The sequence below is a fragment of the Etheostoma cragini genome, chromosome 12, assembly GCF_013103735.1.
Source record: "Etheostoma cragini isolate CJK2018 chromosome 12, CSU_Ecrag_1.0, whole genome shotgun sequence".
Classification (NCBI taxonomy): domain Eukaryota; kingdom Metazoa; phylum Chordata; class Actinopteri; order Perciformes; family Percidae; genus Etheostoma; species Etheostoma cragini.
In genome coordinates, this window is record NC_048418.1 from 20,282,443 (window position 1) to 20,294,942 (window position 12,500).

Consider the following 12,500-nt stretch of genomic DNA (forward strand, 5'->3'; position numbering starts at 1 on the left):
CGTGGGCCCAATGGGGAGTGTGAGATTTCATTTGCTTAGCTTGGGGGTATCTTGAGATAGACTGATCCTATTGGCTGGTAACAAGTCATTGCAAACTACACAAGCCAGAGAATGTAACAGTGTCTTTGGTTTTGCTGTACCATGTTCACGGAAAAAGATACACACGATAGAAACCAATAAATGATGCACTCTCTAGATTTCTCTACGTCAAAACTTGGGCTGAAACTACAAGATTGTGAGGGGACCAGATAATTATGGATTACAAGGCATGGATATTCTAATACCTTAGGGTGTTTTCGATGTAGGAAACTAAGGTTTTGGGCGATCTTTCACCGCTGTGATTAAAGACACGAGGAGACAGGTAGGAAACACACACTCGATTAGACTCAAATCTTTCTGTGTTTCTTTACTTCCGAACATGATTATCACCGTTGTGAGTCACCTTATTGCTTCGTGTGTGGGATCGATGGAATCAGGAGACTCTAAGCTTTCAAATGATGCATGGCATGAGCGTGTTTATGACGGTTTAATGCTTACAATTTAGGAATGAAGTCAGCACTTTCGAAAAACGGCGAGTTTACGTCCCGTGCACGGGAACCGTCCGCCCAAGAAGGTCATTGACCAGTTCCTCCTGTGTAGTTCTGGGCTGATTTCTCACCATTCTTAGGATCATTGAGACCCCACTAGGTGAGATCTTGCATGGAGCCCCAGTCCGAGGGAGATTGACAGTCATGTTTAGCTTCTTCCATTTTCTCATGATTGCTCCAACAGTGGACCTTTTTTCACCAAGCTGCTTGGCAATTTCCCCTTAGCCCTTTCCAGCCTTGTGGAGGTGTACAATTTAGTCTCTAGTGTCTTTGGACAGCTCTTTGGTCTTGGCCATGTTAGCAGTTGGATTCTTACTGATTGGATGGGGTGGACAGGTTTCTTTATGCCGCTAACAAGCTCAAAAAGGTGCATCTAATTAAGGATAATAAATGGAGTCAAGGTGGACAGTTTGAAGGCAGAATAACAGGTCTTTGAGGGTCAGAATTCTAGCTGATAGACAGGTGTTCAAATACTTACTAGCATACAAATAAATAGTTAAAAATCATACATTGTGATTCTGGATTTTCTTTTTTTTCAGATTTTGTCTCTCACAGTGGACATGCACCTACAATGACAATTTCAGACACCTCCATGATTTCTAAGTGGGAGAACTCGCAAAATAGCAGGATGTTCAAATACTTATTTTCCTCACTGTACTTACCTGACAGCCGAGCAGGAGACTCTTGCGCATGTTGGCCACCCTGATCATCAGGCAGGGCCGGCCTTCGTGGGTCGACACCACTGCATGTTGACTAAACTTCACTGTCTCACCTCGCTTCTTTGGCCGAGCAACCTGAGCAGAGAAAGCTCAATCAGTTCTGGTTTCAGTTTGATAATCTTTCACAGGACTCGTGGAAGAGCCTTGCACATTATGCGTGTATGTGTTTGTGTTATGTGGTGAATGTGAAAATGGACTGCTACCTCCTGTCAGCTCTAGCCACTGAAAAGAAATAAGAGGAGAAATCAGGCCAATTACAACAGCTGATCAGTCTGATGTCATGTTGCCTGAGCTCATTCCTATTTACAAGCTCACCTAGTTGCGCTGGGTAAAGAATACTAATAGCAAGGCTCTCATTGGCTAGCTGTTAGCCAATCAGAGTCAAGCAACTTAGCTCATTGAACATCAATGAGAAATGGCACAAATTGAGCTGAGTCTTCCTGCAGGCTTAAACTAGAATGTCTTGAAACAATGTATCAAGAAATTTTTTCCCTTTCCCATGGTAGAACTTCAGACATTACCACAAAGAAATGAAACACTGTATGTGTGGCAGGGGCTATAGTGCGTAGTTTCTGTCTCCCCATGAGGAATTCTAAGTAATGACAAAAAAACTTTGCATCCATACGAAACAGGCCTTGCATGATCGCTCACTGCCCACCCCCCCTCCTCCACACGGTTGCTTGTAGCTACCTTGGTAGCCATGGAGGACATGGAGGATTCAAAAAACATGATGGACTCTTCAGAAGAGGTCATTATCTTCACTTGTCGCAAGACCACACATTTGTGTGACCATGCAAACTGCATGGTTCCATGTTTAAAGAACGTGATGCTGCTCACTCTGCAGCTGGATGTGTTATGCATTGGCTACCTTGGCCAGGAAGGTACCAGTGATGAAGATCTCCATCAGCATGGTGATGACGAGTTGGACGATGAGGAGGATGATGGCTGCGGGACACTCCTCAGTGATGCAACGGAAACCATAACCAATGGTGGTCTGGGTCTCCAGGGAGAAGAGGAAAGCCCCCGTCAGGGTCTGCATCTGCATCACACAGGGGGTGTGGTTCGACGGGGGGTCGAATTCTGGAGGTACATGGGTAAAAAGGAAACAAATGCTCATCCAAGGTGTTCTAATGTCTTATGTTGGCATTACAACACCAGTTTGTGTGCTTTTTGTTTTTTTACTTCTTAACCTCTGCTGGAAAACATTTTCAAGGCAGAATATGTGTCAGCCACAAAAATATCCTCTTGATATGCAACGTTAGACTGTGCTTTATAAAACTTTTATTTCCACACTCGCTTGAGCGAACATTGGAAACATTAGTGACAAAAGAGGAAGTGGGGGAGAGCAGGTGTCTTACTGATGATGTGAAATCATTTCCCACACTCAAAAAATTGTAATGTTATCAGGGTTAAAAGCTCAAAATGCTGTTCAGGAAATACAACAAACACCAACATCTATACATCTTTTACAACTCCGCTAGAAAGAAGGCTCACTCTGTTTACACATAGATGACGGTGTATTCAAATCTTACAGTGTAAACCTATTCATTAGACACCTATTGAAATGAAGTTACAAAGTACTTTATGTATGTAAACTTGATAAAGCAGTTACATAAATTAGATTCAAAAGACAGATGGAATCAAAAAGACACATAAAAGACATGGTTGCTTTGAAACTGCAGTTCTCACGGTTTCCAGTGACACCCTGTACCACTGCATGCAGCTATGACACAGAGGTGTCAAACACAGTTTCACAATGGGCCACACTGGAAAATAAGAATTACATCCAGGGCCAGTTCATTCACATGCTTTTGTTTCATTAAAAAGGTCAAGCATTTTTAACGTTATTATTGCATGTTTCAGCCTTCTCACTTACAGTTTCCTCAACAAAAAAACCCCAAAAGTAACTTAGTCATCAAAAAAACAAAACACCAGAAAAAACGTTGGAAAAGCCGATCAAAAACATTTGAAAAAAGGGGAAAAAACTATTGAAAAAGCAACAAAGGTGTCGAGAAAAGTGACACAAACATTGAAAAAGCTATACAAACTAGGTGGGTGCAAGTGTATTGTTGTACTAAATTGATATGCGGGCAAATCAATATTCAAAATATATCATAATTTCATATATTCCATGTTCAGCCCGCAGGGCTTGAGTTTGTGCTCTACACCAACACGCCACCCACCCGTCATATTCTCACCTACACTCACCACCCAACCAGCCTCCTTACCCTTATACTTAAACAACCCATCCCTTTACGATCTACTTTGCTTTCATCAATATCATCCACTAGGGCCACCAAAGTCTGCCGCCATTATAAACCTAAATACTGCTTGGACAGATGACTTATGGTGGCGTTTTTCGGGAAAGGAAAAATTTTTGTGTTCACATTTTTATTTTTTTTAGGTTGAAGGATGCTGAAGCTGTTTTTGCACTTTGTCATGCCCTATTGTTCAAAGCAACAGTACTATGGGTGTGGTTTAATCCAATTTGACTGACAGTGAAACTAACTGCCAACTTTCACTGATTCAGAGAGTGCTCCATGCTGAATAGTGAATAGAAGTACTGTATGTCATCACCTTTTTTTTAAATGAGCCCCTGTCTGACTCAGTTTAAGGGTCTATTCCGCCAATTTTTTTCTCATCCCTATGCAGATAATTCCAGTGTTCTTGCTGAGGTTTTGACATACTGTATGAGATTTATATGGTGACCCACATGACACTGTAGATTGACCGTGTAGCAGTAAAAAGAATTTTGTTAATGCTGCAAAAGATTTGCCACACTCTCACCAAGCAGGTCTCCGTGCACCAGGGCCATCAGATACCACAGCACCCCAAACAGGAACCAGGTCCCCGCAAACGTGGCAGTGAACAGGAACAACTTGTAGCGCCACTGCATGTCCAGAAATGTTGTCCAGAGGTCCCGCATGTACAGAGCACTTCGGCCGTTGACGTGCTCGATGCGCACGTTGCTACGCCCATCTTTGGATAGGACACGCCTCCTCTTCCTCAGAGTCCCTCCCCCACCGGATAAGCCACCACCCAGTAAGGGCTTTAAAACATCGGTCTGTGTTTGGGAGTGGCACACCTTCTGAGGGGAGGAGCTACGAGAGGACGGAGGTGTGGCAGATGTCATCTGGTGAATGAAAAAGATAGAGGAGTTAAATAATTTCTCTGATTTACTTGTTTCCTGTCCAGTGGTGTTAATGGGCTTGTATGGGATTATTTTGGGCTTAGTCGTGCATTGCCAAACCTTCTTCAGGGCACTGTAGAAGAGGGTCTGGCTAGTCCACACAGCATTCTGGGATGGGAGAACAACCTGCTCTGGTTTATTGGAAATTCTTTAAACCAGTTACACTCGTCTTTAAGCGCCAGACAGAGCAATGGGGCCTCTGCAAAATAGTCTAGGGAAATAACTTGTTTTGGTGGAACATGTGTACGTTTGAAGGTTGTTTTAGTCATGCAACAGAAAACTCTGATTGGACAGATAGTCTAGCTAGCTGAATGGATTTACCCTGCAGAGATGAGGAACGTTGTAGATATAACAATATAGATTAGTTTTTGGTGATTTGGAATAACTTCTTTAATGTCTTACTAAAAATACAGTGTCAACAGTATTTGATTAAGACTAAAGTAAAGTATTTTTGCCGTACAGGGAAGGCTAGAAACTACTCAAACTACTACCAAAATAAAACTGTGACAACTACTAGCTGATGAGGTGATTCAGAACGCTGCTGCTCGGGTCCTCACTAAGACCAAAAGACTGGATCACATCACTCAAGTTCTGAAGTCTTTACACTGGCTTCCTGTGCCTCAAAGAATTGATTTCAAAGTACTTTTGCTAGTTTATAAATCACTCAACTTACTTTTTTATGTTGTCTTTCTTTAAATTACTGTTGGTTTCTTTAATGTTTATTAACTTATGCTGCACTGTAACTTTTATTCTTGTGTTTTATGTGGCTTAATGTTGTTATTTTTAATTCAGGTGTTTTATCTGTTTTTAGTTTATAACAGTTTTTTAACTGATTTTGTGTAAAGCACTTTGAATTACCCTGTTGCTGAAAAGTGTTATACAAATAAAGCTGCCTTGCCTTGCCTTGCCTAGCCAAGTTATTATCAAACTGTTCCTTTAAATCATAAAGCAGGAAATCACATCATCTGGGCAACAAATCTAAACAAACTTGAAAGTGTTTTGAAATTATTTGGCTAATTTTCAGTTGAAATTTAGTGAAAATGTAGTGGGAGTTCCCTGAGGTCAACACACACGCGCACACACACAAAAACTAAATTATACTGCAGGTGTGTGTGAATGGTCTTATCACTTGAACTCAGGCCCTCACACTGTGCGTTTGCTTCAGACTTTAAGCGGCTGAATTTAAAGTATACTGAGTCCCTTGAAAGATTAAGGCTTCCGTGTTAAAGATTAAAAGATACAGAGCAAGAAGTAACTTAGCTACAAGCAGATATTCTTGTCACAGGAAGGAAGTTGCACACCTAGAAGAGTGGCTCACAGCCAACAGGCGGAAAAGGCATTTCCTCATTTTCAACATCTTATGCTATTGCTTGCTGGCCCACACAAATATGAAGCAAAAGAACTTTAGAATATATAGCTATCAACAAGACTAATGTATGTTTCTCTTTTTAAGGTATGTGTCAGTTTTCTAGGAATTTGTTTAGGTAGGTTGGAGGCTAGAGAGATTTATTCCAACAATAAAATGAATAAGTGAAAGAAAGACAACTGTGGGGATTAGTAACAGCCATAATCAAGAGCCACGCCGTTTGTCAGTGTTTTTCTCAGAATTATTACCATGTTGTGGACTGTGAACCACGTTTCGAAAACAAAAACAAAACGACACAAGAGAGACACAGAGGTGAGAGTAAAATAGAAATACTGTGTGAGACCTAATTGATACCAGTGGACTATTGTCTATTCAAATCTATCATTAAAGATGTTGGCGTAGCACCTAACCTTTGTATGTAATAAATATTTCTCCATGAGAAGAATTGCACTAACATTTTGTACAGACAATAATGGTCCCAGATGCTAAATCTTAATGACATCAGAGATCCTCTCACTTTTCCTGTAGCACCATCTTCAGGATGAAAGGTTATTGTGTCCAAGATTTAAGTTTATGACCACAGCCCTGCAGAAAAATGTCATGAGCCTCAGCTGGACTTTGTTTTTACTGCCAATTAGCAAATGTTAGCTTGCTAACATGCTAAACCGAGATGGTGAACATGGGAAACATCAGTGTAACTATTGTTTCTGTGATGCTTTTAGCATGATAACCACTTGCATCATTGCATTTACTTCCTTAATAAACTTTTAGCTATCTTATATTTAGTTTTCTTGTAACCACAGCCTAACGAGGCCTTGGTTACAGGAAGTAGGCCACTAGATAAAAAGTGTCAAGACCAACAGTAACACTTCCCGTTCAGCTCATATCTTTAAAGACCCATTTGGGCAGCCCGGATATGGATTCTGAGCTCTTTTCACAAGGAAAAACCCATGTAGTATTGTCTGTATAATAGGGAAAATTAAGTGAAATATGGCCACAGTAATATATGTTTTTTTAATGCTTTACACTGTGGGATGTGTGCTCTTGTCAGGACATTCAGATGATCTTCACCCCTGTCACGCACAGACAGACAGACAGTTATTGTATCTCTACACATGTGACACGCTCACTTACGTCCAAGAAAAGATGTAGGCCAGTAGGAAGAGGATAGCCCACAAGAGAGGACGATAAGAGAAAAGAAGAGAAGGAGAAAGAATATAATTAGGATGAAGATGTACTGCAAACAGAGTCCCATTTGTCAGCTGGGGGAGAGAGAGGAGTGAAAGAATCAATTAAGGTAAAAGTCTTTGAGAAGTTGGATGTTTATCTAGATAAAGTTTGTTTAAGGCGTTAGTGTAGATTCCAACCAGAAAGGCCTTTAGTGGACAAAGAGTGAACTCCTGACTGGTAACTGGAGACTTTGGTAAGAGTTTGGTCGGAAAAGGTCCAAACGTCAGGCTGTCTGGATGCTCTGATCAAGACTCCAGCCTGACACAGGGGTCCTTTTGGGAGCTTTCTCTCAGGTGTTCTCAGCTGCTTTATACTCTGCATCCTCTCTGTTTTTCTATCTCACACACATTAATGCAATGCATACTATTCCACCTGATGAAGATCTTAAAAGTGCACTATAAGGCCAAAGGTATATGGACACCCTGGGGCGACCTCTCCTCTAGCTCACCCGTATATATGTAGTATGTGGACACCCTGACAAAACAATTGTAATTCCAATAGTTTCTCTTCTGGTTTCAGGTTTTCCAGAATATTTTGGAGCCCAGCTGCGGTGATTGGCTCCCATTTAGCCAGATAATGATTGGGTCACATAGGCGTAATTTACAAGGGGACAACACCCCCCCCCCCCCCCAAAAAAAATTTAAAAGTGTTTGACTCTCAAAGGTGGAGATAGTGTACTATATATTTTCTGACAGACAATACGTATAACGTTTTTCTTATCTTTCTTGTTTTTCTTATCTTATCTTAAATTAAAATGACTTTCCACCATTTAGGCCTGGTTTGCAGTCAGCGTTTCAACTCATCACAGAGGTGGTGATGGGGTGGAGGTCAGCGCTCGGTGCAGGCCAGTCAAGTTCTTCCACAACAAACAAAAAATATTATTCAGGCTTTCCTGACTTTTAGCCCAAATGCAGAAAAACAGCCCAGGACCAAAGGGTGTCCACATACATACGGCCATATGTGTGAATAAGAATAGGCTTTATGTAATGCTAATCATGGTTTACACAACCAATCAGCTTTAATTACATCACACTTTTGTGATTATGCAAGGGAAGCCCCTTAAAAGCTTCATAATTACAATGACACCATTGAAAACTTCACTCTTTCAACGCTGCATCGCCCTCTCACCCAATCGTCTCCTCACACACACACACACACACACACACACACAACACAAATTCCACCACAGCCATACCGTCTATCAGATAACTAATAGGGCGGATGGCAGTGAGTGAGAGGGAAAAGAGGGAAATATGTTTGACCAACCTCTCCAGTAGGATGTATTCCATCTCCATGGCAACGCAACAACTTTACTGTACTGCCGTGCCTCAGTGATTAAATCCAAAAACTGAATCAAACCTTTTTCTTTTGCCGGACAAAAGAGGCGCTCAATGTTTTTCCTGATCTCCCTCTTTCTCTTTCTCTCTTTTCTCTTTCTTTCTCCTTCCTTCTCTCACTCCTCTGTGTACACAGGAATGCTTTGTTAGGAGCTGAGATAAAAGAAACAAAAGACACCATTGACAAAAACGACTCTGTGCCCATCCATGTGTGTGTGTGTGTGTGTGCGTGCGTGTGTGGTTATGTGAGAGTGGGATGCAATTACATGCGTATTTCTGCACACGTGTGAGTGACTGTAGGCTGTGTGATTTTGCATGCATGTACTGTATGTGTGTTTGTGTGCAATTATTTGAAAAGGAGAGTATAATTGAATTGTGTGTGTGTGTGTGTGTGTGTGTGTGTGTGTGTGTGTGTGTGTGTGTGTGTGTGTGTGCATGTACGCGTGCATGTGTGTGTGTGTGTGACTGAGTTCGTGAGTGAGTGAGTGAGTGAGAAAGTAAGAGAGAGAGAAAGAAAGAGATGAGTGAAAGGAAAAAAACGACAGAACGGAAGAGAGGAAGGGAGAGAGAAAGAGATCTGTGACAAAAGGCCCTCGTTAGTATTCTGGAGTGAGGAGTAATCCCCCCCCACATCTCTCCCTCTCCGTCTCCCCCTCACACACACGCTTTTTCTTTCTATCCCCCTTTCAGTTTGTTTCGCTCTTACCTTCTTTTCCATTTCTCATCTTTTCTTCCTTTACTTTGAATAATTTCCCTTCATCCATGCACAAGGCACCAAAGAAGATGTGATTTGATATAATAGAATTAAAGAAAATAACTTCCCAATCACTGTAACTTAATGCACTCCAGTTTCCCTCTCTTTCTTCTGCTGTTGTATCAGATTTCTTCTGTAATTGTTCCTCGTGTTATCAGATTGGCAGACCGATTCTCAACGATACAACCACTCTGGTGCTGATGGGGATGCAGTGGAGGTGTGTACAAAATATCAAACTAATACGGGTTAAGAGAGAAAAGGGTTCCTAAGAAAGCATAAATTACTCTTTGATTGATTGATTTAATGTGATCACACAGACTGCATTTAATCATCGGGAATAATAACACAATAAAACCAATGAGTTATTTCTATCGTGCTCCTATAACTTTGTTTTTATTTGTTTGTTGAGTTGCATTTGAGCTGCTGTAACAAGGACATTTTCCCAGTGTAGGGTCAGTTTATCTTATCTTGTCTCATCTTTACGTATTTCTGGTCAAAATTGTTCCACAGCAGTGCACCGCCGAAAGAGAGTGCTGATGAAGCTCTAAATAAATGTTTGATGAGCATGGATTTTGTTTGGCTCACATTGTGAACAGATTTAAACTCAAATTTCGTTTTTTATCAATAACCTTAAAAGCTGTATTCTATCTTCTTTGGTGCATTTAGAGAATAGAAATGGTCTGTTTTAATTATATATACAATGATAGGATGAAAGAAACTGACAGTATATGTCAAAGCTGATGCTCTAAGATCCAATACACTGATGACATGTGAACGCTGACAAGATATTTCAACTTCATTCACCTCTGATGCACATCTCGTGAAGCTTAGCGCCAAACTCCCCAGATGTCTCCGCACAAAACAACATAAGAGGGTTATTTAGAGGACAGCTTCAAACTTGGCCACAGTTCATAATGCAGCTGTGAACAAGTCATCAATCATTGTGATGCTTCTTACTGTCATGTTTATTACAGATTTTCCTAGACAAATGAACATTGTCCCTCCAACGTTAAGAATTGGTCGATTAATGTAAGAACAATGTGGCTTTTGTGAGTTTCTGTTTTCACATTAATTTCAAACTTTAAAAAACTGTCTAAATTACAGATTCCTAATTTGCGGATAAATAGTTTAATTGGCTTTGTACTATTTTTTACCATGGAAAAATAACAATGATGGAGCAATGCACACACATAAGTCAATATCCAGGTAGGTAGGGAAAAAAACTTACCTTAACTGCAGCCTATGAGAAATATTTGTTCATTTCCAAATTTAAGAAACAAATATACTTTTTGGCCATGAAAAATTCTTTGTGTATTTCTCAGATATTTTCATTGCAATGTGTTGCTGAGAAATGGGTTTTTGCTTACCTTTACAGGTGGAACTGCAATATAACTGTGCGGTGCAGAGAGTAGTCGGGAGCCCCCGAGCCTCAGCCTTGGGTCCACATGTCTGCTTTGTTGTTATATGCCGCCTTGCATCACTGGGACAACTGGCACTGTAACTCTGCAAGAAGAGTTACTTCAGCAGCCTGCGTCCCACAACACTGATAAACCATTGAGGAGAGTTATGGAGACAGTCATTGACTCATGGAGCTCCTGTTTCTGACCGAACGCCCGGTCTCACTGCTCCCAAATTCTAACAGAGACAGGACTTGGCTTTATAAGGGACATCTCTCTCTCACTTTTTATTCTTTCCCTCTTTCTCTCTCTCCCTCACTCGAGAATTCATGTTGTGTTCTTCTCACGTCTGTGTAATTGCTGTAATAATTGTTTGCCAATCCCACCCCGAGTCTCAATTCAAAATCAGAATTGCACAGGGGGCCTCAAATTTACTTTAACTACTTAAAAAGCCATTTTCTACATATTTGTATGTGCATATTTGTATGTACATATTTGTACGCTTTTGTTTCTGTATTTATTGTTCATTGCTATTAATGTTTTATGTATTTGTTTGTTTGTGCATGTATGCACCAATTACCAAGTCAATTCCAAGAATAAATTCCTTTCTAATTCTGTGGTCTTGAAAAAGCACTGACTAAGGTTTAAAATACAACTTTTTTCATCCAGTGATGTTGCACTTGTTGTTGCATCCCCCTCAACTACCAACTTAATGCACAATTTCCAAATTAGTGCACAAAAACACACGCAGATGCACATGTCCTCACATGTACCCTCCCCACAAATGCACTCAGGCACATGTGCACACGCCAACAAACAGCCCCAATAGACAACCCTCTGCAGTGTGCACACACACACACACACACGTTTACACACACAAACAGTCTTTTAGGGGGCACCACAGAGCCCCCTATTCATAACTAGTGTGCCCGCCGTTTGCTGTGTCCAAGAACGTCTGTACGGAGCGTCCTGTTAGGCTCAAACACATAAAGAGGGCCGTCCGTGAGGTGAATACGGCCCCTTCCCCTGCCTCAGGAGAGGGTGAAAAAGCCTTATTTAACTGAAAGAGGGAGAGGTGGAGGGAGTGGATTAGGACCATTAGTCAAATGTCCTGAAGAGTCTGATGCAAAGTTCAGAAAAGGCCTTGATTTGAACGTATTGTGGTATTTTTGTGTGTTATTGTGTGATAGCTACTTGAAGGATGTTAAACAAAGATAGAGGCTAGTGTATAATATAACATTGCCGCATCCTTAGAGCTGGAAAAGGATTCAATTTCCTGCTCAAGAGCACCTCAGTAGAGTGGCTGTGAAATTGCATGTCAACATGGAAGACTTGTCTCTTGGAAGAGAATCTTGTCTCAGGGCCCTGCCTCATCAGTTTATCCGTGTTTTAAGCCCCCAACATCTCAACAGTATATGCCAAATAGAAGAGATAATTCATCTGACAGCTGGGAGCCCGAAGATCAGTCTGAGATGCAGCTCAGCACTGTGTGAGTTTTCTTTCTAGTCATGCATCTGTGATTAACATTGTTTTCTGTTTGGCACTTGTTCAAATGTTGAAGGTTAGGAGTGGATAAGGGTTTGGAATATTGGAATATTATGTGATGGCCCTTCCCATGCTCAATCATGTCTTATGATGTCTTGTGGCACCAATGTCTGGGTTGAAACCATTTGTTACATAGATTTGCTGCAAAATGTAACCATTTTTGACCACACATGAATTGAGGAAAACCCTCCAAACTCCCCCAATAACTAAGATCCTGGGGAACTCCATAAAAACTGTGATGCTGTGATGTGGTATCAAAAGCTTTTGACATTTGGAGATTTGCATTTTTTGGGTTACTGGATGGCAAGCACTTCTGTCCTGGAAACTGCTCAGAAACCCCTACATTGTCAATATACCTAGAAAAGCCATACATCC

General features: G+C 41.1%; 1 protein-coding gene across 4 annotated transcripts in view; it reads right to left on the reverse strand.

Annotated features, from left to right (window-relative positions):
- The window catches only part of LOC117953645 (ATP-sensitive inward rectifier potassium channel 10-like), a 19,045-nt gene extending 8,208 nt beyond the window's left edge, over positions 1-10,837 (reverse strand). The window contains exons 1-4 of one of the 4 annotated variants that reach the window (XM_034886884.1): positions 10,551-10,837; positions 4,094-4,407; positions 2,175-2,386; positions 1,250-1,381 (exon numbers count right to left, since the gene is read on the reverse strand). In XM_034886884.1, the coding sequence (XP_034742775.1) occupies positions 1,250-1,381; positions 2,175-2,386; positions 4,094-4,232 (483 nt within the window). In that variant the 5' untranslated portion in view covers positions 4,233-4,407; positions 10,551-10,837. Of the gene's footprint in view, positions 1-1,249; positions 1,382-2,174; positions 2,387-4,093; positions 4,440-8,358; positions 8,586-10,550 lie in introns of those variants that run through there. The other 3 variants (XM_034886881.1, XM_034886883.1, XM_034886882.1) reach the window with 3 other exon arrangements.
- Positions 10,838-12,500: the final 1,663 nt, after the last annotated feature.